The sequence below is a fragment of the Centroberyx gerrardi genome, chromosome 5 (genome assembly GCF_048128805.1).
Source record: "Centroberyx gerrardi isolate f3 chromosome 5, fCenGer3.hap1.cur.20231027, whole genome shotgun sequence".
NCBI lineage: Eukaryota > Metazoa > Chordata > Actinopteri > Beryciformes > Berycidae > Centroberyx > Centroberyx gerrardi.
Window position 1 is genome coordinate 15,041,618 of NC_136001.1, and position 24,937 is coordinate 15,066,554.

A 24,937-nucleotide genomic window follows, 5' to 3' on the forward strand; every position below is an offset into this window, starting at 1 on the left:
CGGCTGAGCTGACCGCTCCCCAGCCCCTCTGTCCTCACAGCTCAGCCCCCCCAACATGTATGTACAGGAGGGAAAATGGGAAGCTGGGATCCATACTCAACTCCTGTTCCCCTCTGAAATAAAATATGGATGTGATATAGGCCTTTTAATCTGTGCGATCTCTCTCAGGGTCAGATTTCCATTGCAATTAAATGCAGCTATAATGTTCAGGTTTATCATGCTTTATTTGTCTTAGCCTGATCAGGCAAATTAGCCAGTGGCACCCAAAGTATCAGAAAAGAGCTGACGCCAGCTGACAGAAATATTGTAGCAAAATGTTTTAATTATCATGAAGATGTTTGTGTTGGCAAGCTATGCTTCAATCTGCCTCTCACTAAACTATTTATCTACTTCTGGGGGCTTACAGCAGTTACTTAACTCACAGGAGTTGCTGTGTCTGGATGACTCATCAGAAGCACCTGATCCCTTCTCTATCTCTGCTGGCTGCCTTGGTCACTAATGCCATCATCACCTGACACCAAACATGAGCCAAATAGTATTTACATATTGTGTTTAGTCTTTGTATTAGCCTATGAAAGTGCCAGATGGGTTTGGCGTTTGGCCACAGGGCGATACTGTGAGTGTGAGGAAGTTAAGATAATCCCAGGAAAGTAATTGAAGTTGATTTAATATACTTTTCTTTGAATGACAATGTACCTGATTCCTGGCATATCAGAATAGTCAATTTGATATTCCAAGCAAATTGAACCAAATCCTAAACATTACTACTTGCAAATAATATTTGACCCTAGTCTGTCTGACATAACTACTGGCTGCATTATCAGCAGCTGTCACTTCTGACACACTGCCTTTCCGTCTGAGTTTACTGTACTGTAGGCTTATGTCTTCTTTTACTGTAAGGTTACAACAAAGGCTGTGTTTACAAAAGGAATAGAAAATCTAGTGAATAGAAAATTTAACCCCTTATGTCACAGGTCTGATCTGATCTTCATGGGAAAAATAAGATTTAATGTTGTTTCTCTCTTCTAGACAGCCACAAATAGATCTGATTTTTGCCATATAGTCTTAAATAATCTTTTTAAATCCACCTCAAATGCAGCTGGTCTAGAATGTCAAGATGCTGTTCGTCCATTTAGTAATAATTGATGCAGATAGAGCAGACGGTCGGTTGCGAACAATTTTAATGGAGTTATTTCATTTTAGGGGGGATGTCAGGATTTCAAGGGAATTTATTTGGAAAAGATGTGAGTATGGCTGAAAACAACATGCTGTTACTCCAGTTGGCAACAGCTTTGAAAACTGAATGACTAACAGTGTACCTGTACCATGTGTGTTAAAGCTCGTGTGATAACATTTCTAAGGCGCTATGCTGCCACCCAGTGTTCATAAATAACCACTACAACCATGACATATCGAGGAAGGCCACAGATGACAAAAATTGAGCATGGGTATAATGCTGTTCGGTGATGAAAAATGATCATGTGAATTACAAATCCCCAGTGTTCTGCATAACAAATGATCATGGCCACATTTGACAATCCCCCCCCCCCCCCCCCCCCGCCCCAAAAGACTCATGATACTAAGCACTGCCAAAAACTCACAATTTTGTGTTCTGGTCATCAACAGTATTTTACACCTATACTTTCACATGATCTTTGAGATACGTCCACCTCCTCTAGTGATAATAAGATGGTATCAAGGACACCTCAACTAGTTCCAGTACTTACAACATTCATGTTTTTGTTAAGATCAGTATTTCACAGTAATTGGTCTGTTGCATTGCTTTCTAATCAGTTTTAAGTATAAGAAATGCTGCTGTGATAGCAATGTTTTTTTCTTCAATTTATCTGTAAGAATGATTTCTAAATGATTGAAAAAATAATTTCTCTCTCGCATGAAATGAAAGGAGTCAAGCGTATAGCACTTTGTTTTATTGTTCAGTTGCCATGACCAGATGTACAATACAGTTGATTTGTAGGCAATGACAAAGCAGATTAAAAGTTTGTCTGTGGCATCTGGTCTCAGTCATAATAATATAGTTACAAGCGACTGAGCATGAAGAAACATAAGGTACACAGGCATATTTACAAGCATTCCTTCCGTGCCTTGCCCCCGACACGCACGCGTGTGCTCCTGCTACAACACTAAAACAATGGATCTCGATTTTTTGTGCACAGTTGAAGACACATCCTTGATCTTCCATGTGTCAACTAGCCATCCAACAGGACCGTGAATCAATGTAGTTGACCAAAGCATATTGTACAAACCCAGTACTAGTGTGAGAGGTTCAAAAGGGAGTGGAAGAATTTGTCATGTATAATACTAATAATTATAAAAACAATCCAGTCTAAAACTTAACAAGCTTAACAGAGAACTGCAATCAGTGGCATGTATAGAGTGGACAAATGCATTTTCAGGTTGATATCAATTTCGATGCAAGAGAAAGGAAGAGGAAGGGAGAGTAGACAAGAACATTTGGTCTCTATTTTTGATATTCTGTCTTTTTTTCCCCAACTTTCTAACATTTCGCTTTGCCAAAAAAAAAAAAAAGGCATAGGTGGAGGAAGAGAGCAAGAGAGGGACGGCCAGAAGGGGGAGAGTGATCCCCCCCCCCTCCGTCCGCCCTCTATCCCCCTCCCATTCGTCCATGTTCTCCACTGTCCTGGGCCGGTCCAAATTCTGCCTCTGTTTATTTGGAGAGTTTCTTCATCCTCTGATCTAGCGCAGCAAAGTTTTCTTCTACTGCCACCAGGTTCTCCTTCATGGTCTGTTGGACCTGGGGGAGAGGAGGGGAACAAAAACGGGGTCAGATGAGAAGAGAAAGGGAGCGAAGAGAGAAGGGATTAGAGGTGGAGAGAAGTAGGTGTAAAGGAGAGATGCATAGAGAGGGGAGAAGCAGAGGGCAGAAGTGGTTGGAGGCAGAGAGAGAAGGAGGGATATAATCAGAGGAGAGATGGGGTGGTGAAAGGACGAGAAGAGGGACAGGGTTAGAGAAGAGGTGGAGATAGGAAGAGGGAAGAGAGACTGAGGAAAGGAGAGAGGCAAAGAGAAGACAGAGGAGAAGGAGATGGAAAAAGGGACAGCATTAGAGGTAGAGTGATGGAGGAGAGCCGTGTTAAAGAAGGGAAAAGGCATAAGGACATGAGAAGTGGTGCTTGAAGAAAGGAGAACTATGGAGAAGTAGTTAGGAGGAGACACAGAAAAGTGGCTGGATAACTGTTTTCATACATACTAGACCAGAAAGATTACATAAATATGCAACATTGTCCTGGATGTGCAAGGGTGAAGAACAGGGCAGTAAAAAAAATAAAGAAATAACGGAAAATGCTGCTGAAAGCCATTATTATAGGGAGATTTTCTAGGAGGTTGAAGAGTGATGGTGATGATGTTCTCTGTTGGGGCACGTTAAGGTCAGATTCAATAAACCACTAAAGCCTTCAGAGAATACACTCTATCAATGCATGTCTATGGAAAGTAAGGGCCAGGAGTTTTCAGACTACAAAAGGTTAATTTTGAACTAAGAGCATCAGGAAAGAAGGTTTTGCTCTACGAGGCATTGCTCTATCCATCCATCCAGTGGCCTTGGACTGTGAAAGCACAGGATGATAGACTGAACAGGCAAGTGGAGGACAAAATGCCTCTATCCTCAGACTAAATGCACACTAAAAAATATCTTTCTGAATACTTCTTGCATTCGTGTTTCTTTTTTACTGTACAAAAATGAGTCAATGCCAACAATGTGACTTGGTCAGGCTCTGTTCTGCCGTGAAAAAGCATCTGTAGACGGTGACATCACGGTCTCACCGAAGTAACAGACTAAAAAAAACGCAGTTCACTCGCTCTTGACTATGTGAAAAGATTATTTCCTGTAATCCAATAGCAGTTAGTCCATTGTTTGCCATCTTTTTGTGTGAACAATAAAGAGTGATTACAAGTGCTACGATGGTAAAAGTATGTCTCTCTAGTAGTGAGAGCAAAGTCCCATTAGTCCCACAGTAACCCACCTTCCTATGACAGCATTATACTGCATTGCTCATGCCTGTAGTCAATGTTTAAGTGGCCAAAATTGTTATAATTGAATTTCACACTCCAGTGGTGCTGGTGGCAGTTGTCTAGTTTGGCCCACCTTTGCTGAATGAATATGGAGGAAAACCTGAATGAAACATGTCTTTTTATTTTACACACATGACCAATCAAGGCGGTTTTAAATTCCTACCTGTGTTAGCAGGGTGTTATTGTCCTTCAGGGAGTTGTTGATCATCTGCTGAGTGGTGTCCAGGTGGGTCAGCAGCTGGCCGAACTGCATGGCTAGGAGAGGGAGGAAGAGGGGGAGGCAGGGATGGAGAGAGGAAGAAAGAGCGATGGAGCATTACATCTCAAATTGATGACTCAAATGATGCTCAAAAAGCTAAAAGAAAATGTATTTGTTTGCCCTACTGTTAGCTAAAAAGAACAGGTGTAGAGAGACAAGGATGAATTGAATCTTAAACTGATGAATAACTATGCTTGAAAGCTAAAAGATAAAGTAGTTTCTTTTTGCTTGTTTGCTTTCATCAGGAGCAAGGAAGAGATCAGGAGAAGGACAGAAAGGCAGAGGGAAAAAAGTGCAACTAAACCCTATTGACCGAAGAACACTTTAGCTGCAGACTGTGACAGATTGGTGCAAAGAGAAGCTGGATGATAAATGACCTCTTTCGGCACTCAGAAATGAATTATCAATATAATCTATTAATGCCACGGTTCTGCTTTCATGTGCTAAATAATAAAAAGATGATAATGTGATATATAATATCATGCATCTCATTTCTCCCCAAGGGGGTGTTTAATAGTATTGCAAGATTTAGTCTAATTCCATTACCATTTTGAATCCCCTTTTCACTTATTTTTTGCCCTTTGTTGTAATAGAATGGCATGGTTTAGGCTAATTCCATTATCCGTTTGAATCCCATTTTCACTTACTTTTCATCTTTTGTCTCACACACAATTTTCTATTGTGGATGCAAATCTCTCAGACTAAGTTTTACTTCCCAGCGCAGACGGCGTCTGAAACATGGTTCACACTCTTATGTTCTAAGCTGCACTCTACATAGTCTGAATCTTCAATGCCCGTCCCCACCCCCGCCCCCACTAACCTACATACATTCTCTCCTTGAACTCTCAAGGGTGTCATTTCAAGGTTCTTTTCCCTAACATAAAAAGAAAGGAATATAAATTATAAAGTTTTCATTGTTATTATCCTTACTGGGGGTGGAAATTGCCAGAGCGCCCCTGGAGCGATATTACAATATTTGCGATATGAACCAATTACTCAACGCCAACACACTGATATAACATTATGGGGTAAAGTGATGTGACAGTATATTGTTTTTTTTTTCTCCCACATCAAGCTTGCTTAATACCGTCTCGCGGCTTTGTGAGAGTTGTGTGAGGACACAAAGTAATTCCTGGCCTACTACCTTGTAAACCAGTTTCAGGTCTTATGCGTTACCTTGCTCATGCAACTCCTTGACAGCTATGAGCCTCTGCACCACCTGAGGTACAGAGGTGGCCATGGCGTCCCACTTCTGCACCACGTCATAAAGCTGCGACACCTGACAGGGAAACATAGACAGTTAATACCAAGAGACAGAACCCTCCATCTGAAAGAAAAGAAAAGTTTATTTCAACTTTAACTAAGGCCCCAATATTTCCTTATGGAATAATCATTGAACCGATCTTGCTAACGGCAACAAATACAATGCCAGACTTTTGGTTAACATTATCTGACAAATTGAATTTCAAGATGTAACAGCAAGATTAATGAATGCATTATAAAACTTCCTGACCAAAAAGATCTCCTAACTATTATGGTTACAGGACTCTAGTGCCAGGAGACTGTTTAGTCCATTTGAAAGTGGCTTGCATCTCAGAAATTGTCTGTCCCTGTTGAACCTGCCATTTACACAGTGTAAGAAAACTTCTGAGATGATTATTTTATTTAGTTTGCAATAAAGCCAATAGGATTGCACTGACCAACATACATAGTTTGGGATTTAAACTTTACAATCTCAAAAGGTTACCAACCTTGTTTTGTGTATCAGCGTCCTCAATGGCTGCCTTGTGCTTAGCAATCTCATTCATCTTCCCAAGGACACTCTACATGAAGAACATTTGTTGGAGAAAAAAAAAACAAATAAAAAAACAGGTTAATTTCCCCTAATTGTGCCAGTGATGCTATTTCAGATGCTGTATTCAGATACAAAACAGAAAAAAAAGTATTACAGAGGTAACTAAAGATTGGGGTCAATTCATGTTCAGTTTAATCTATTGTTGGTGTCCTGCAAAAAGAAGAACAACAAAAAGACATATCTCCAAGTTCTTTTTTTTACTGAAACTGACAACTGACATTTCTTGTTATCCGTGTGCAAAAAATGTTTCAAGTGAAAACAGAGGTTGCCAAGAGGTGGACTTCTTTAAAATAAGAGGTTTCTACAGGAAACATGCTAGTCAGAATGGAATTTAAGATTGCAACTGACTTGACAACAAATCCCATTTCATTTCAAAATGCCCCCTAACTCTGTGCTGTACACTCCATGATGAATTACCTGCAGTCTGGCCTCCACCTGATCCAGAGTAGTAGAGTCCAGTGCGCTGACCCTCGCCTGCAGTAGCTCCATGGTGTCCTGATACAAACAAGCACACACACACGCACAGACAAACACATAGATGTACACAAGTTATATGTTAGGCTTGAAGACAAAACTTTGTGTTTGTGTTCTTACTAGTGGCACTACAACAATAAACAAACTGGCGGGCATTGATGTGATCTTTGATATATGACCCAGTTCTCTGGTTGCACATCAAATGCAGCCTGTTATGAAGACAGTAACTGACTCCATGCAATGTTCTGAGGGAAAGTAGATGACGACTCACCATCAAACTGGTTCCTTGTACCCCAGCACTCAGAGGGCCCTGCAATACATACGCACAAACAGGGAAAAGAAATTTAAACAAGAGGCACTTGAGACCCCTCCCACCCGCTCTCAACTTGCATAAATCAAGAAGTGCAAGATGTTATTCTGATTGCACATCATATTGGTACTTTGTGGATGATTGTGTAGAAATAGAAGAGTTAAAATTGCACCTGTGTGTGAGTGAAAGAGAGAGGGAGATAAAGAGAATGCACAATATTGGTATGAATGAGAGAGAAACAAGAAAGAGAATAATGTGTGTGTGTGCACATGCACGTACGAGAAAGAGTGCATGCACGTCAGTGTGTACCTGTTTGTCTGATCCTGAGCCAACAGCTATCTCCAGCTCAGCTAGACGCTTCTCCAATTCCGCCATCTACAGGGATGTAACAAGGCAACACATGGCTGGTAGTGACAACAGCATCCCACAAGACACACACACACACACACACACACACACACACACACACACACACACACACACACACACACACACACACACACACACACACACACCTGCCTTTTCTCCTGTTGTTTCCATCAAATATTCTAACACACCCCATGCGAGATAGAAAAAAAAAAGGCATCCATCGGCTCAGCACTGAAACATGTGCTCACTGTACCGGTACAATCATCCCAGACACTCATTCCAAGTCTCTGCCTCCCCCCCTCTCCCCCTCCTCCTCCTCCTCCTCCTCCCTTTCCACCTTACCTTGGCAGACTCGTTGAATTTCTCCTGCTCTGGTCTGCTGTGGAGTTCGTAGAGTACCACTCCATCTGGGCCCTTAGCTGCCGCCGCCTTGCTCTCTCCCGCAGTGCTGCCACGGCTGCCCTTGGCTGCCTCCAGCTGGGTTAGCAGACGCCTGCGGGAAGGAAGGAACGAAGGATGGAGGGAGACAGACAGAGAGGGATTATATGTTCAATATTGCTGTCAGCCCTGAGCTGCTGTGTCAGTCCCTTCTCCCCCCCCCCCCCCGCTTTCCAGCCTGTTGTGGAGCGCAAGGTCAATGTGAGCTTGGATTTTCAGAAGTGAGTTTCCATCATCTTCTCTCCCTTTCTGTCTCTTTCTCTCTCCCATCTCTCTTTCCTCCTACATCTAACCACCCACCCATGCATTCTCAGCTCACTTGCCTAGTGCTCAGTTGGGGTCTGACATATCCCAGTACTCAGCAGCAAGTTCCCATTCTGTTCATGCCTTCCCTCAGCTCATCTCTCACCCTCCCTAATTCTCTTCTCCCTTCCTCTATCAATCTGAGGTCATTGCTTCAAGCTATACAGTTTTCCTCCTTAAACCTGGGCTGTAGTCCAAGAAATGAATTCCTTTCCTCATCTCTCCATCCACCTATTCCTTACTCCCTCCATTTCCTCATATTACCCTTTTTCCTAGTGCTCGCTCCCTCGCTCCCTCCCTCCATCCCTCCATCCATCCCCTGCTTACTAGTCTATCACTCAGTCAGGGTCTGACAGGTTGTAGCTTGGGGTTTCTCTTGATTTATTCTCTTGCCCTCCCCTCTCTAACTCTCTCCCAGCTCACCTGGCCAGTGCTCCGTCGGGGTCGGCCAGGTTGATGTGAGCCTGGGGTCCCAGCAGTGAGTCCAGATGGGCGGAGACCAGCTGCTGTTTGAGCTGGGCCGCCTGCTGGGCGAGCACCACCGGGGTCAGGCGCTCCTCCGCATTGCTTTCCTTTGTGGTTGCCTGGAGGGAGGGAGACACCAAGGCCTATAAATAATTGGGTTCTGGACAGCAATGACAAACCAATCAAGTTTCCTTAACAACAATGTAGAAGTCATGCAGTCCTAGGACCAGAATTCTTTTTGGGCCAGTCAGGTACGTTAGTCTTGTAGAACAGTGGTTCTCAATCTTTTTGGCTCGTGACCCCTTAAAATGAAGTGATGCCAAGTCGCGACACCCATCACAGGCTGCATATGCAGAATAGTGAACAGTTAACCAAAGATGACTTTCCCTTTTGAGGTTGTTTTGTTTGATTATCAGAGCCCTAGAGGCTGAAAACTATTCCGTATTTTTAAAAAAAGAGAAAGAAAAAGAAAAGAAAAAACTAGAGAAAAATCTGAAAAAAATAATAGACATGGTAATACATTTTTATAGTAGAAATATGTTTTTTCCTATCCCATAAATCCTCTCATGACCCCCAGGTTGAGAACCACTGCTGTAGAGCACATGTTGCAGGCTATTGACAGAACAGCAGTTTGACAATGGAAAACCCAATTTTATGGCTTAATTTTCTCTATTCTCATCAGACACAACTTCAGATCCATTTGCACGGTCAGGTTCCTGGTGTCATATTCTCTGCATAACTTAGCACAAAATGATCAAAATTTTCCATTATTTCTCAGCAAATCTGCTGCCTAGCCAGGTGGTTTATGCTTTTATCCATGCATGCAGCACTTCACTGTTTCGTTCACCACATTCACCATGATGAATGGGAGCACATTGCGAGTGAATTGCTCTATGGAGGTCTTTCATAAGTTTAAATTAGGACACTGCACCAGGAAAGCAGCTTGTTTCCCACAGTCAGGCAGCATATTTTGTCAGCATGAGTTCAGAACCCACAGATACCATAAAAACTGCCATTTTGCAAGTTGAATTATGATTCGGTGGTGGACTGGTTTCACATGGCAGCAGACACTGCTCTGCGTGCATCTCAACGGTGGATCAAGTTAATGGCACCTGATGTTTAATTAGTTATTTCTGAACTGCGAGATCTCTTTGTAACTTAAAATATATTTCTCATTGCAATGGTTTTATTCAAACTCAATTTCAGGATATATTAAAAGCTTCAGTGCACACACACATACACACACTACACTGATCTGTGCCTTGGATTCTTAGGTCTCTAGTGCAATGGTATGGACTGAAGACAAATGTTACATTTCTGAAATTGTTCAAACCAAAGGAGTGCACTTGCAGAACTTCCCTTAAAAATAGCACGGTCTAGGAGCAGAACGGAGGACATTCCCCAAGTGACAGGCTATTGAATTTGTGTGCAGACTGCAAGGTAAAGGCTGGATAATTGGAGTGTACCATCCCTCGCTGATTCCTGAGGGAGATCGAGAGGTGTGTGTGAGTGTGTGTGTGTGTGTGTGTGTGTCTGTCTGTCCACCTGGATGGCCTCCACCTCCTGAGTGAGTTCCTGGATCTCGTTCACCAGCCGCTGGTACTTCTGCTGGGGCGTCTCCTTCACTCCACATCCCTCTCCCAGCTAGACAAAAATGACATAAGAGAAGAGAGAAATGTATCACAGAACAGCAAAGAGACTGGGACAGGGACAGTAGCCCGGAGAGAAACAATTACACAGAACCACAAAAGACTCTTGACTTTATCAGACAACGCATGCAGCGAGCAAATTCATTAAACACTAAGGACGATAAAAAGAAAAAAAAAAAATCATAATGGCCTTGTTATTCTCCAAAATGGAATGGCTTCTAAAGATGTTATATTACAAAAGCATAAAGAAGTGAAATAATGAAATTCCACAGAGCAGAATGTACTCACAATTTCATATTCTCCCGACTCATACCCCACTCTTTTGCTTTTACTGATTCTGTCTGAGAAGTCTGTGAAAAGAAAACAGAGAGAAAGAGGTAGTAAGAGAAAGAGAGAGAGAGAGAGAGAGAGAGACAATGACAGCACACTGACGTCAATATGAGCTCCAATCTGAGTCAGAGCAAGACTTAGGTTCATACCACCAAAAGGATGGATCTATTCGATTAATACAATGGCAGATGGGCAACATTTTGAGGCAATAGAGGCTGCCAATATTTTATCTTTATATTTTTCTCCATGTTATCCACGGTAAGTTTGTCCCAACTCTCAATTCCTATCCCTACTGAAAGCCATATTGCCCATCTGCATTGCTTTAAAAAAAAACATTGCCTGGGCATCAACCATAATTAACTGACCAAGTCCCTTCGTGTTGACGTGCTTGTCTTTGAACTTGTCATAGGCTGCGTTGGGGTTGACCACAATCCTCTCCACACTGTCACTGCAGAGCTCCTCCTATAAATGACAACACCAGGAAAAATAAAGTCAGACACGACACACACACACAAAAAAAAAGATCATACAGGCATGTCTGAGCTCAGAGACGCAGCAAAGACTTGAGAGTGAGCCTTGGCTGACTGAGCCAGAAAGTCGAAACTCCCAAGGTAGACTTGAAATAAATTGACAGGCGGGGAAGATCTGAGAGGAAATCCTACGCTTAATCATTCCCCCAGAGATCTGATTTGTAGATGTTGAATTATGTGGTTCTCTCCACGAGTATGTTGTTGCTTTACAAGGTCAGATACCCTCAGAGATGAAAAGTCATTATAGCCATCCATCATGAAAATCTGCAGTAGCTTCACATACTTTATTTGGGGTTGTCTGGAGGAGAACCAAATGATTTAAACACAATTTAGGATACCAGCAGGCAAGAGACAGTGCAGCAATTACACAACCATACAGTTTCAACTAGGCCTGATTGCGGCATCTGAAGAACAATACTTTAAAAGTTGAACTTACTATGTATATATGCAATCCATAAGGTATAAGTCTACTATGGTAACAACAATGTTATGTGGATGGAAAAGGCAGAACCAAAATTGGAAGCCACTACACTTGCTTTTCTAAATGACAACTCTTTGATTAGTGATTTTGGGGAGCACACATGACTATTTGTGGATCATTTGATCACAACTTCCAGGTGATCAATTAAGATGGACTAGAGAGGATGGGTAGGATTAAAACACCACTGATACGTATAGACAGACAACACAGATACAGACACGGGTAACAGGACGGACCAACAGGGCATGCACACACAAGACAGTTGAATAGATGTAGGAGAGGGAGGAGGAGGAGGAGGGAGGGGGCGTTAGTCAGGCTCTTACCAGCTCCTTGGGTTTCCAAAGAGAGTTAGAGAAAATAACGGAAGAGCAGAGGGAGAGAAAAAAGTAGGGAGAGAGAGAGAGAGAGAGAGAGAGAGAGAGAGAGAGAGAGAGAGAGAGAGAAACAACACAGATTAATGTGGTTATCACATGCCATGCACACAACAGGAACAGTTGGCCAGGGTCGGGGGAGATGAGAAAGAAAGCAGTGTTCTGAGAGTGGCTGCTGCAGACACTGGAGACACTATTCTTCAAATAGCTTATGATGTCTCCAGTTCTTTCTCTCTTCCCCTTCAGGGTGATCTGATGATCCATCAACAACGACTGGCTACTCTCTGTTGATAGCATATAGTACATTATAATGCAGTGCGACCATATGCCCCTCACAGAAGACATTGTTGGCCTCACAACATTATGTCATGTATTGAGGGGATTGGTGCCTGATTTTAGAGAGGTTCATAAACCAATCTGTGAATCAGAATGGAGGGGGTGGATAAAGGCTGCTGAAATGAAGTCAGGAGACTTAATAGGTCTAAACAGCTTCAAAAGTGTTCTTACAGAAACTGATACATCTTAAATCAATGAGCTAAGGCGAGTTATGTATTAACAACATGCATTCTATCCTGACTAAAGGATCTGCTAGAATAAACCCAGGCAATGGTTGGACTAGATCAAAGGTAAATGTCCAGTTAGTCAGAGTAGTGTGGTTAGTTAGGAAGCAATTGTTAGGACGTAATGGCAGGTTAAAAAGGGAAAAGTTATTGAAAACAAACAAACTGTTGTGTTTCTCCTGTCAGTGTCTTTCATACACACACACCTCAGCCTACACTGCTTTGTCAAGATGTAGGCAAATGAAAGAGGGAATTAATATTTGTTGCTTCAGACCCATAAACATCATTATCCCCTTTACAATTTTCAAAGAGCAACTCAAATCAGCGGAGGAAAAAAATCAATCGCTTGCACTTCAAAACAAACAAAAACTGATGAAGAATAGCAGAGCGTAATAAAAGGGTCACCACGTCGATCTATTCTCATTTCATCCCAATCGAAAGAGGTAGGAAAAGTGGATATGAGATAAAAACCCATGCAAAGAAAATACAGCAATAAACTCGCCGAGAGGAAAATAGAACCAGTCTTACTTGTATAAACTAGGGTCCCAGGAGGGGTGGGGAAGAGTCAAAACAAGGACAAGGGTACGGGAAGAAAGAATGTGGAACATGGGAGGGAAAATGCCAATTAGGTTTAACTGTGCTTGTCAGTAAATAGCCCAAATATGTTGAAAAGCAAACTCGGATCAGCATCCCTGGACTGCAGGGGTTAATGCTGTGATACACTTTATTGTGTTATACTTCGCTTACCAATAGCGCTGTTATAAAAGAGTAGTTTCAGAAAATTGCCCAGAAAAAACAACCCCTTTGTGGTCGCATCTGGGTACACTGAACTCACTAGCAATACTACCGCTGACTCTATATGTCTGCTAGCATTAAAAATGTATTAATTCTTACATTTTTCTGTCTGATAACAGTGGAAACAACTATCAAACTGTCAACGTGGCTATCATGACAGGCTAATTAAAATATAAAATACTGTAGATGTCTACATTATGCTCACTAACAATTTTAAAAATATTTGGTTGATTGGGACACGTTGAACAACAGACAAGTGTGCCTTTTATGTAGTTTATTTTTCTATTACCTCTCCATATATGTGTATAGATTCTATATGAAAGTAAAGACAACAAATTGAAAGGGGCCGATGTCTTGAATAAAGTACCTATTATGGATTAAATACAATCTTTAGCTTCCTAGTCACCACATAGACCTTCCAGATGGAAATAACGTATGAGGTATCAAATGTGCAAAGGTTTTTGGATGCTATCTAGTTAATTCTATTGGAAAATAAAGCATATCACACAAAAAAGAATCCAGATCACTAGTGTTAAGTTAATACAAAAGGAGGGCACCTTACAACTTAATAGGAAAACACAAAGGCAATGAAAATGTTTCTGCTGAGCTTCGTAAGTAGCAACATTTACTAGGAGACGACACAAGATTACTTACATGCATTAATTCAGCACTGTTGACCTAAGTCAGTCACTTTGTTATATTAATTAGTGAGCCAAATAACTGTATTGCCTAGGTGTTTTCCCGGCAGGGATAATGTGAGCACATTGACGACATAGAAAGAAAAAAATAAGTGCTTTGGCCACTATATGAAATGTCAACACTCGCTAGCAAGCTTATTTAGCTAACTAGCCCGCTAACTATTTGAAACATCCAATTAATACAAAACGTTAACTTACCGACTCAAACTGAGCCTGGTCATCTTCTGGAAGGTCACCTGTCTCGTAGACGTCGGGCTCGTTAAAGGCCTATTGACACAATCAGGTTAATGTTGTCAGAGTGACAGGTACCAACTATGGACAACAAGAAGGTGCAGCTCGCCTTTTAGCCTGGCCAACGCCCCGGCCCATTCAGCAACACACCAGCTAGCTGGTGGCTACCATCACAAAACACCACTCCACATTAGCTAGACTGTTAGCAACTAATACTAGACAGCTAACTACTAGTTATATACGTGGTTGCAATTTAAAAGAAAAAAAAACCACGTCATAAAGAAAGCAACAGAGGTTAGCCAATAGTAACGTTACCTAGCTACCATTAGCTGCAAGTAGCAAGCTAGCTAATCTGTTTGCTAGTGTTAGCCACTTACAATTCCTGGCAAGTTTGCGTATTTAGGATCAGCCATTGTTGTTGAGATGCAAAAACGATACCAACGGATTAACAAACAAAATAATAATAGTCTCTAAAACGTTTAATTTATCGATGATACAGAAACGGAATCAAATCGTAACAAAAGCTAGATGAGCCAGCAATCTCTCAGCCGGCGGAGGTTTGGCTAGCTGATGTGGTCACTAGCTTGATTTGACAGGGTGTACGTTAGATTTTTTTTGCCAAGCATGTAAAATGGGCGGTGCTATTTTACATCACTGGAAAAGACTACCACTCCATTTGACGGGCTGCCAATGCCGAAAAAACAAGCACTCCCAATACTGTGGAGCATGACTACGTATGCGTTCCTGGTGACCAATACGATCTAATTGTCCCATTTCTAATTTTTGAGATCGTTTTATTTATCAAAGTCCTCATCGTTTGCTGGCGCATTAGTAATTCAACCAGGGAATGTTTTGCTTGAACAACGACATTATTTTGCTTTTATTTGCACCAGGTGGTTAAATTGTAACAAAGAGCAGTCACACGGTGGGGCTAAAGGCCTGGGCAAACCACTCGATCAATGGTCTAGCCAAAGAGCGTCGATTCAGAAGATGAACCACTCAATACTAAAAAACTGGTGACCTTACTAAAAGTGGGCGTTTACCCTCACGCATGCGCTGTCCCTTCAGGTATTTCTTTTAATGAATTTAAAAAAAACTGTTTACAGGTAGCCTACATATATCCTGTATGCAAAAAATCAATGTGTCAAAACACTTGCTAACCAACCACTCATTGTTATTCTATTGGTGATAATTGCTGGTATATTCTAGGCCTACTGTAGACTAAGTCTCTTCTACTGGGCGAGGGAAAGTGTCATTGTGTGACCATCTTGTCATTGATTATGAATGTTTCAACCTCCGTTTTTGAGAAATAAGCTTTTTCACCATCAGCCATTGACGTTTCCATGACAGCTACTACAATACCCATATGCCTAGCTAGATCCTGATCAATGATCACAAGATCAGTTGGGCCCTAACACATATAGTAACACCTGATCTAAAGCTAACTATGTGTTTTCAAACAGCTCTACTATGAGCAAACAGCTCAAGGATGATGAAAAGTGTTAGCAGAGGCAAAAATCATTAGGCCTACAAATCTAGACATGTTGAGCAGTGGAGCTTGTCCTGCTATATTATAAGCAATTTAGAGGCTAGATATTGAACAAACTAGCCAGGCTTGTTAGGTCAAGCCAAAAATAAACTAATTTACATCTGTGCCACTGTAGTTACTGTCGACTGCACTGTCTGTGGCTTTTCCAGTAGACTGGGTGCTTAAGTGCACTATGGCACAAAATGATGGAATTTATAGTCCATTTCTGGTATGTTGGTACATAGTCTTGCAGCCTCCCTTTGACTATTTTTGTATTTTTATTAAAAATTTAAAATGCAAATCCATTCAAGTCAGCTATTTGTTTTGACCTGTGCATTGTAGGAACAACAGAATAATTGGAACCACGCAGAACCCAGTTATTTTGAAATCTCTATGCTACAAATGAATGCCCAAAATCTTCTGGGACCTTGTTGGCCTGAGGTAACCTCTACATTCATGCATAACACCATTGCCATGGTGACCAGTCTGGTGCAGAAGATGCGTTTCTCAAAAGCTACTGGTCACATAAAGGATTGCACTGAATGCTAGCAATACATCCAGCTTGTGTGCAAGTTGCTTCATGTAAAACTTGAACAACAGGTCATGTCTCACAACTTTTCCATCAAAGGCAATACAATGAGAGCAGAGTTTGTGGTGCCCGGAACAAGGGGCAGAGTTGGAGCTCTCCGCTTCTTCCCCCTCTCAGGTCCCGCGGCTCGGTGGTGCTGATGAGAGGATGCGAGTCGCTACTTTTACCACGCCCCGCCCCCACTGAGAGAGCAGGGAGCCGTCTGTCAATGATGCAAGGCATGCTTCTGAAAACCCTGCAACCTATCCAGACACAGCCGACCGGACCTGCTCGGAATATACTCCCGATTACAAGTCTTCATCTTTCCAAACATTCAACTGCACCCGAGTTTGGTTCGAGGGCATTTGAAGCAAGCAAAACTCTCTAAAGGGGTTTCTCTGTTTGTTTTATATGTCTTTAATGTATTTGGCTGTAGTCTCTCTCCTAAAACTCGAAATTGCCCATTCTTCCAAATGCTTCGCCCGTCATTCACGGAGGCAGTTTGCATGTGGGCATAGCCTGTGGATTTAGCCTACGCACAATATTGCCAGCGGGAAAAGGTTGGAAAAGGTTTTTAGAAATTGCTCTTTTCTATTTTGGAAGCGCGTCCAATAATTTTCCACAATGGCTGATGCTAACGCAGAATGCAACATCAAGGTGCTGTGTCGTTTTCGTCCGCTGAACCAGTCCGAAATTATCCGTGGAGATAAGTTCATCCCAACATTTCAAGGAGACGACACTGTCATCCTTGGGGTAAGTTATTTCTGCTGGTCTCTTCCATCTATCCCCCTCCCATGCCATCGATGTGGGAATCTTCCAAAGGCTAACGCTAGGGGTTTCACTTTTCATCTCGCACGCAACACATCAAATACTGCTCAGCCAAGTCTGGAAGCTTAAAGGCATCTAACATTTATGAAACTGGCTGTGTAAAGTAGCCTATAGCCTCTCCCAGTATTTTGAGCATATAGGAAACGTGAACATGTTGCATAACGTACCATAGCCTATTAACTTGATTGGCGTCTTCTGTATCACTAAAGGGCAGCTGCCCATAAGGCTTGTCAAAATCTCTAATTTAAGCCTTGAAGGGGAAAAAAATCATCAACAGTGTATGGCAGCCACTCATGTCATGTTTTTGACAGAAGCCAAATGATTTGCCAGCATCGTCTCTTTCTCATTAAAATTCATTTTAAGATCAATACACTCAACAAGCCCGAGCTTTGCCAGGAATGTGACAAAAAAAAAAAAGAAGAACTTAAAACTCATCAGTTTTTAAAGATACACCCAGTGGAGTCGCCCCCACCTTTGTGATCCTGAATTGTGTTGGTCATTACTTGCTGCTTTTCTAGCACTGATCTGCAGTATTTAGATGTGTTTTCTGTGTCAGAGGATTAGTATTCAGGACTGATTGATCTTATTTTTGACGTATCTCGCACACAGCCATTGTGCACAGTTTAATTATCAGGTATACTGCAGATCTAATAAGAGTGATAATTATGCTCTGTGGGTTGTTTGAATCCAGTGAATGGATTTTGGCTTCGCCTATTTAGTCACTCAGAACAAATTGAATAGCAGTTGCAGATTGCTGCCACTGCTTTGAAACAGGAATGAAAATGACGCTAACTATAAAGTGACAGTATTTAGCAATCTGGTGGATAGATACCTGAGGCTGAGGTTAAAAGTGTGATTGTGCTCCATCCACCGATGACATTTTAGCATAATCATTGGCCAGCAGGAGGAAGATTATAGCGGTCTAAATGCAAATGCTGTTATTCTTTACATGCAAAGTATATCTGGGCCGACACACACACACACACACACACACACACACACACACACACACACACACACAAATAGCAAAAAAGACAGACACAGAGATTGAGACAGAGAGAGAGAGAGAGAGACACAGAGAGAGAGAGAGAGAGAGAGAGAGAAACAGAGAGAGAGAGAGAGAGAGAGACACACACAAAAGAAATCCACACCCATCGGGCCTGGGGGCTTTAGCCTTCAAGTGATGATGAAGTCAGCAGGAAATCCCTATTGTCTTACTCCATTGTCACACACACACACACACACACACACACACACAGACACACACACACACACACACACACACACATACATTGAAATGCAACACAGATTTTTGGGATAGATATCCCTGTTCGGTTGTCCTGCCTGTCTTTCGTTGTAGGATACTATCTAGCAGTATAGGACCTTTTCCACAAGCAGATCAGATACCCATTATCACATATTTGATGCTGTTTTGGGATGGCAAGTTGGCAGCAGCTTGAAATTTCACTCATGCATGCATGCATCATTCTGGATGACTGCCTGTAAAGGTATTCTGGATGTTTTTGAAAACAGCAGAGGGATGGAAAAAACACAGATGTTCGCTGTTGTGGATTATGAAGTTATTTTAAACTATCTCAGTTTTGAATTTTACTGAATTTCTTGGGTCACTAGAGTTTCTTGGCATGATTCGTTTGATGGCAGCACTTGCGTTGATGAAATGGTTTTGTGGTCCATTCAAGCTATGCCAGAGAGAGAAAATAGATACTTTACATTAGCCTACAGACGATCACACATGGAAATGGTGTGTGCAGAAATGCCCTGAAATCATAATACCCAACGGGAGCAGTGATCAGACACCATGAAATGAGCATAGAAAAACATACAGTATACTGCTGGTGTTCCCCACCAACACTTCTGTATGGCACATATACAGTATATATATATATATGTAAAAGTGCAGCAGCAAGGGCCTTGAAAACTGATAATGTCTGGAAATAAAAGCATGCAGTTCTCTACTTACATTTTGATTCATTCCATGTACCACCTCCCCCTCAATTCCTCTGTCTCTGTTTTGTTCAGATAAACTTAATCACAAAAGCGTATGCACAGTTTTCATCTTTGTAACTGTAATTACTTTGGAGGCGTGTGGGATGTGAGTTTTTTAGATGCACAAGTGTATTCTGAGTGTGTATTTTTCATCTGCAGTATTTCTCTAGTAGCTCTGGAATGCTTTGCCAGGAAGTTGTGAAAAATATGTCTCCTAAGAGTTGAAATGCTGTGGCCGTCAGATTAGATCAGGATTAAAAATACCAGGCCGACAGGCAGGCAGGCATGCTCCAGGGATCCTGTACCGACTACTAAGCACTCACATTCTGACGGTTGATAAAAACAATTCACGTCAGGGCAGCGCTGATGGCCACACATTTATTTGGTTGCAAAAGGTTCCCTCCAGGACTTGTAAACTGACAGAGGAGATGATTTGAGTTGTTGAGTGAGTGTTTGCCCCCCTCTGGGTGGCAGGCAGAAGGTCGCCCGGAGAGATGAGGGGGCCAACATGAGAAAAGTTTGGTGTATTGGTCTCAACTGACTTCAAATAGGAACATCTCCGTGGCCTCAGAACATGTGGATTGTTGAGCTCTGACTGGTAAGAAGTACAGTGGTTGCCAGTGTTGTAGTACTTGAACCTGGACTAGGACTTAAATTGGACTCGAGTTACAGTCATGGTTGCAGTCATCGCTCGACTTGGACTTGAATATTGATGAATGACACTTGGACTGGGACTTGTGCACTGAGGATGTGAACTTGAACTTGGGACTCGCTCATCTTAGACATCAGCTACACATCTTGTCAGCGTTACCCTAAATTTGTGCCTGATTATCTGGTTGGTTAACAATATACGCCTACATGTAGACATACACTATGAGAATTTATCAATGGTGCAAAAACAACAATTGATATTTGGTCACAGGTGATCATGTCCACACAGGATCTTTTTCAGAACCCCCTTTAACTCTTAAAAGTAAACTCGTAAAATCACTCTCACTTTGCACTTTAATTTCCTGCATGTGTTTTGGTCAGTATAAAATTCAGTCAGTATTCATATGCTTGCGCTCTTGCACACATTGTATATGTATTAAGTTATGGTTATACTGTGTTTTTATACGTGTATGTGTACGTATGTACTTGTATGTATGCATACCTGTTGTGAGTATGTGTATGTAATCCCTACCCACCACCTCTTTTCCTCTCACTCATAATATACAACATTCTTAATCCATACTGTTGCAAGATGGACTATTGTAAATACACCCAATAAAAAAATTATCACAAAAAAAAGAAAATTTATCTTACACACAACCACTGATAGGATGATGTAACATATTGGAGAGCGCACGGTACCTGGGAGTAAGAACTGTTCAATTCTGATCTATTTCAAAACACAAATCGAAAAACAAATGAAATGACTGAAATCCGCAACTCATTCTAACTAAAAACTAGCTTTGTATGTGTTTTTTTTTTTTTGTTCTAGCTTGGATGACTTGAACTTGAACTGGTTACTCGGACTCGGACTTGAATTCTGAGGACTTGAGACTCGACTCGGACATGACCTCGGTGACTCGGACTTGGACTCGGATTTGAACATTGAGTACTTGGGACTTGACTTGGACTCGAGGTTTGGTGACTCTGGTGGTCGCTATCACAGAAGTCCCCCTACGCTGCATCCACCTTGCATTAGTATTGAGGAATTATCCAAACAATTCCTCTTAAGGGTGGAGCAGCAGTGCAACAGTAGAGCAGCATGTAAAAAGCGGGACTTCTATGACGTTACATCAGTAGCTCAAACACAGGTAGACAGAGTTCGGACCAATAACTGCAGGAGTGCTGGTTCCAGTGCTGAGTAGGACCATTCATTATAACCTGACACCAGGAAGACAGCTAATGTGGGATCTTGCCAGCAGTGCAGTTGTGGTTAAATTAAATGCGGGAACAGAGTATTTTTTTTTTCTGTAGATCCGAAAGTTGAAGACTGGTGAGACAGTCAGGTTTCTTAGCTTTTTCTTGAAGCACCTTCAGGCCATGAGATTCCAAAACAATTAAATCCTTGAGTGATTTTAATGAAAGCAGTCATATATTGCAGCCCCCACCTGTGTGACATGAATTATTATTATTATTTTGTTTCTCTTTTTCCATCTCTCATAGATGGCCACCTGTGGAGCCCTTTAGGGCTCCGTAGCTGTGTGACAGTAATAACCGTGCTCAGGCTGTTCTGCCCCAAGGCACGGCCTTTGTGTTCACTCCGTAGTGGAGTGACACAGCTGTCTCTAGTATTTCACTGTCTGAAATAATGCAGCGTCACAGGGGCCAGATTGTCCCTCCTAATCTTCTGGCAGGCAAAAAAAGTGCCATGATGAATCATGGTTCAGATTCGGTGCTATGAATAAATAAACAAGCACGGCTGCAACAGAGATAGCGAGCTATGGGATTTTTTTTTTTTCTTACTCTCAGGCGATGGCATGTATATATCATGCACTAGTGCCACATGTGCTGTACACAAGCTAGGGTTATCAAGGATGGATTTTCTATATACATTTATGCATCATGCAAATGGAAGTAAATGATGGTAAGTTGTGATTTAGGAGGCAGCATTTGAGACCTGCACCCTTGGGCTGTTTGTTCCTTGATTGTTTGTTGTCATATCTCCCTCTTGTGCTGCAAGAGCTGGAAGTGCCTCACAGCTTCATTTTGGCTCCTTTTGTCCACTATGAAATAATTTTATGGTTCATTGCAGCGTTGCAAATGCTTGTGATTATTTAAAGCTGCACACTTGGGGTGAGTTCAGCTCAAGGGGGCAAGGGGGATTGACATCCCTCCTTGTTAGCACAATTATTAGATCCCTCACCATGCTAACTATAGCTTGTCAGGAAGTGAGGGAAAGTGCCATCTCCGCGCTGGATTTACTCTCTGAGGCAGTGTCTCTTAAACTATGGGTCACTGAATCAGACTATGGGTCCCTTTTACCTTGGGTCTCTACTTGACAAGGCTAATCATAGGTTTTTATGAGCCCCGATCCCAGAGCAAGACCAAACTGATTTAGTTTTGGACCTCTTACCAAAAAAAAAAAAAAAACCTTCTCCAAAGGTTTTTGTTACCCTAATTGTCAGCCATTATTCTGCCAGTCTCAGCCTTGGGTGGGTGAGGGTGAGGGGGGGTTATATGGCTCTTGACTGTGGTTAAAATACTCATTATATCAAGTCCCTTGCCTCTGCATTGACCTCCCTGTCATCTTCATGATAACATGGAGCTATTTGATTTTCTTTTCGTGTCGACCATGATAGATGGGGGTGGGGGAAATGGGGGGGTGGCGGGTCAACTTGTCTGCAATGAAATGGGGTAAGTCCCTTCATCTGTGTTAGCAAGTCCAATCGAAATCCACACGTTAAAGAACTATTGATTCTCTATTTTCTGCTGACCATTTATAATTCTATGGATTCCCTGTCCCTGGCTGCTGTTCCCTTGTATGCTTACAGCAGTCTACTATAGAAACTCCAAAGCGCTCAAGGCTGCTGTATTCATAGCTGTGAGATGCCCCATGTTTCCATTTTTTAGCAAAAACAGAAGATAAGAACAGTGTGAACAACCTCATTCTGCCACAAAAAGGTTCAAAGAGATACTGTATATTCCAGACCAAAGCTCAAAGTGTATTTCCCTTGGGCTTTGCTCTTTCCTGTGCCATCTCTCCACTACAGGCTTGCCATATAGGAGGGAGCTTTGATTCTCCTGCATCATTAAAGCTTTGTGTGAGAACTGTGGAAATTAATTCAAATCATGTGACGTGCCACCGTTGCAGCAAATAGGCATGTAATATTATTGAACATGAGTTGATTATTCGTCAGTGGCCAATTAGTTTGGAAGATGTTCGAATTTCTGATGGAACAGCAGCTCTCCTCCCGTCATGCTTGGCTTGAGAGTTGATTCCCTTCTCTTCTCCCTTCTCACTTACGTGCCAGGCTAGCAAATAGAGGGGAAAACAGCTGCTGTTGAAACACTGTTGACAGTGCATGTCGGACGCCATGTAAAGTCATCTACCTGTCTTGTACCTTTCTTTTTTATATATAACTCAGTCGGAGCTGTTTCTCCTCAAAGGTATTTCTCTGCAACGGGCTTTACTGTGTGCAAACCAAATAGAATCAAAAATAGAGATCCAGAGCCCCCATGTCCACTTTAGTGGTCTCCTAATTCTATCACTGCAGTGCACGCACCGTATCCAATTAGACAATGTAATGGGATTGCTGCGGAGGGTCAAGATCTGCACTCATTTCTCCTGTTGGATGCCACCATCACTGTCAGAGCGGTTGCCATTTCGCTAATTCTCTGGAAAGGGACTCTCTCTCTCTCTCTCTCTCTCTCTTACTCAATACGCCCTTCACAGTATTTTCCTCTGTCTAGCCATATTTCATGGTGTAATGATTCTGCTGCTCATTTCCTCATGACTCAGCAGCAGTTTGGGAAGATGTGAGAGAAGAAGCCAAGGCTCATCTCCTATCTCATTAAGGCAGGTAGAGGCTTCTAGCAGGTATTAATGATGCCGAGGGGGGAAGCTGGAGCCGGAATATCAAGAGATCAAATTATTCGGTAAGGTTTCCTACGCGCCAAGCAGGCCGGAGAGGTGAGGGTCTACAAAATGAGAAAAGACTCGATGAGGCGAATTTTGCAATAAACCAAGAGAAAAACAACATTCTAATCAGTACTTCACTGTGAAGTGGTCCTGCTCCTACTACAGAAGACTTAATTTGCCCATGATCTGCAAGGGCTGTCAGCCCTCCCTCTCATCTTCCCCCCAGTATTAATATTATATTGACTCCAATTTTGGCTCCAGCAGCCACACTCAGCAGGATATTAGCTGCTAGTTCCCTCCATCTTTATTTTTGCTCAATGTGCATGTGCGCCAGGGCTAGATAAGGTTGTGTCGGTTCGTCAAGACTTCCCTGCCCATTTCTCTCCTTTCATGTCAGAAGTGGGTTGCGACTACCAGGCTTCCAGCTTCGGGGAGCGTTAATGGAGCATCCTCTCCTCATTAGCCACGGCCCTGCCCAGGATCCTGCCCGCTCTCCGTGTCTGCCCGTGGCATCTGTGGGCAGTACATCGTGCCGCACATGCTCACACACGTGTATGCACATGCCAAGACCTCAAGCTGTTGGTACTGTATTAGCCTGCTGAAAGGATAGCATGGGATCCTGAGGAGAGGGAAATCTATCTGAGCATCCCTGCCCTCTGCATGCCCGGGCCTTGTTCCCTCCATTTATCACAGTTCAGTTTATCGAATTGACACTTGAGAACATTGACATCTACTCTAGGTCACTGGTTTTCAAGCATTTCTCTGGGGACTTCCAAGCACATTTTTTCTGTGCCCCAAAACTGATTTTACAGTCTCTGATACAGGTTAAAGTGAGTTCCCTGTTTTTAGGTTACCAATCCAAACTATCTTACATAACACTTGGGAAACACTTTGTGAACATAAATCTTTAGACCTGTATTAATCTTTGCATGACCCAGGTTTGGGTCCCAACCCAGACTTTTAAAAAGCACTTCTCTAAGCTACAGCACCAGGATGCTGATGCTTATTTGTGGCTCCCAGCAGGTACACTGCATCAATAATCACCCCATGAATTTTTTCTCTTTTACTCCACTCCTTCTTGCTCCAACCCACTCTCCTTGAGTTTCTAATTAAATCCATTTCATGCAAACTCTTAATAGCATTCTTTTTTTTTCTGGCGGCTTTTTATTATCCAAATTAACTCGCTGCATGGCTCTGTCATTAGTCGCGGCTGAGTTACAAAGAGAATCCCTTTAACCATGTTGTTGATTTTTCCTGCAAATTTA

At 42.3% G+C, this 24,937-nt stretch overlaps 2 protein-coding genes across 3 annotated transcripts in view; one reads left to right on the plus strand and one right to left on the minus strand.

Moving 5' to 3' along the window:
* Nucleotides 1–1,922: 1,922 nt before the first annotated feature.
* Nucleotides 1,923–14,741, minus strand: dctn2 (dynactin 2 (p50)). Its single transcript, XM_071922681.2, has 14 exons — nt 14,549–14,741; nt 14,139–14,207; nt 10,871–10,967; nt 10,464–10,525; nt 10,072–10,170; nt 8,485–8,645; nt 7,663–7,813; nt 7,261–7,326; nt 6,913–6,951; nt 6,585–6,662; nt 6,064–6,135; nt 5,489–5,591; nt 4,217–4,308; nt 1,923–2,776 (listed from the first exon to the last, which is right to left on the minus strand). Exons 1-14 carry the CDS (start codon nt 14,582–14,584, stop codon nt 2,690–2,692), a joined length of 1,212 nt encoding a protein of 403 aa, XP_071778782.1. The 5' UTR covers nt 14,585–14,741; the 3' UTR covers nt 1,923–2,689.
* A 2,150-nt stretch (nt 14,742–16,891) lies between these two features.
* Nucleotides 16,892–24,937, plus strand: part of kif5ab (kinesin family member 5A, b) — a 51,621-nt gene continuing 43,575 nt past the window's right edge. For both annotated transcript variants that reach the window (XM_071922672.2, XM_078283593.1), the window contains exon 1: nt 16,892–17,020. In XM_071922672.2, coding sequence (XP_071778773.1) covers nt 16,892–17,020 — 129 coding nt within the window. The remainder of the gene's footprint in view (nt 17,021–24,937) is intronic.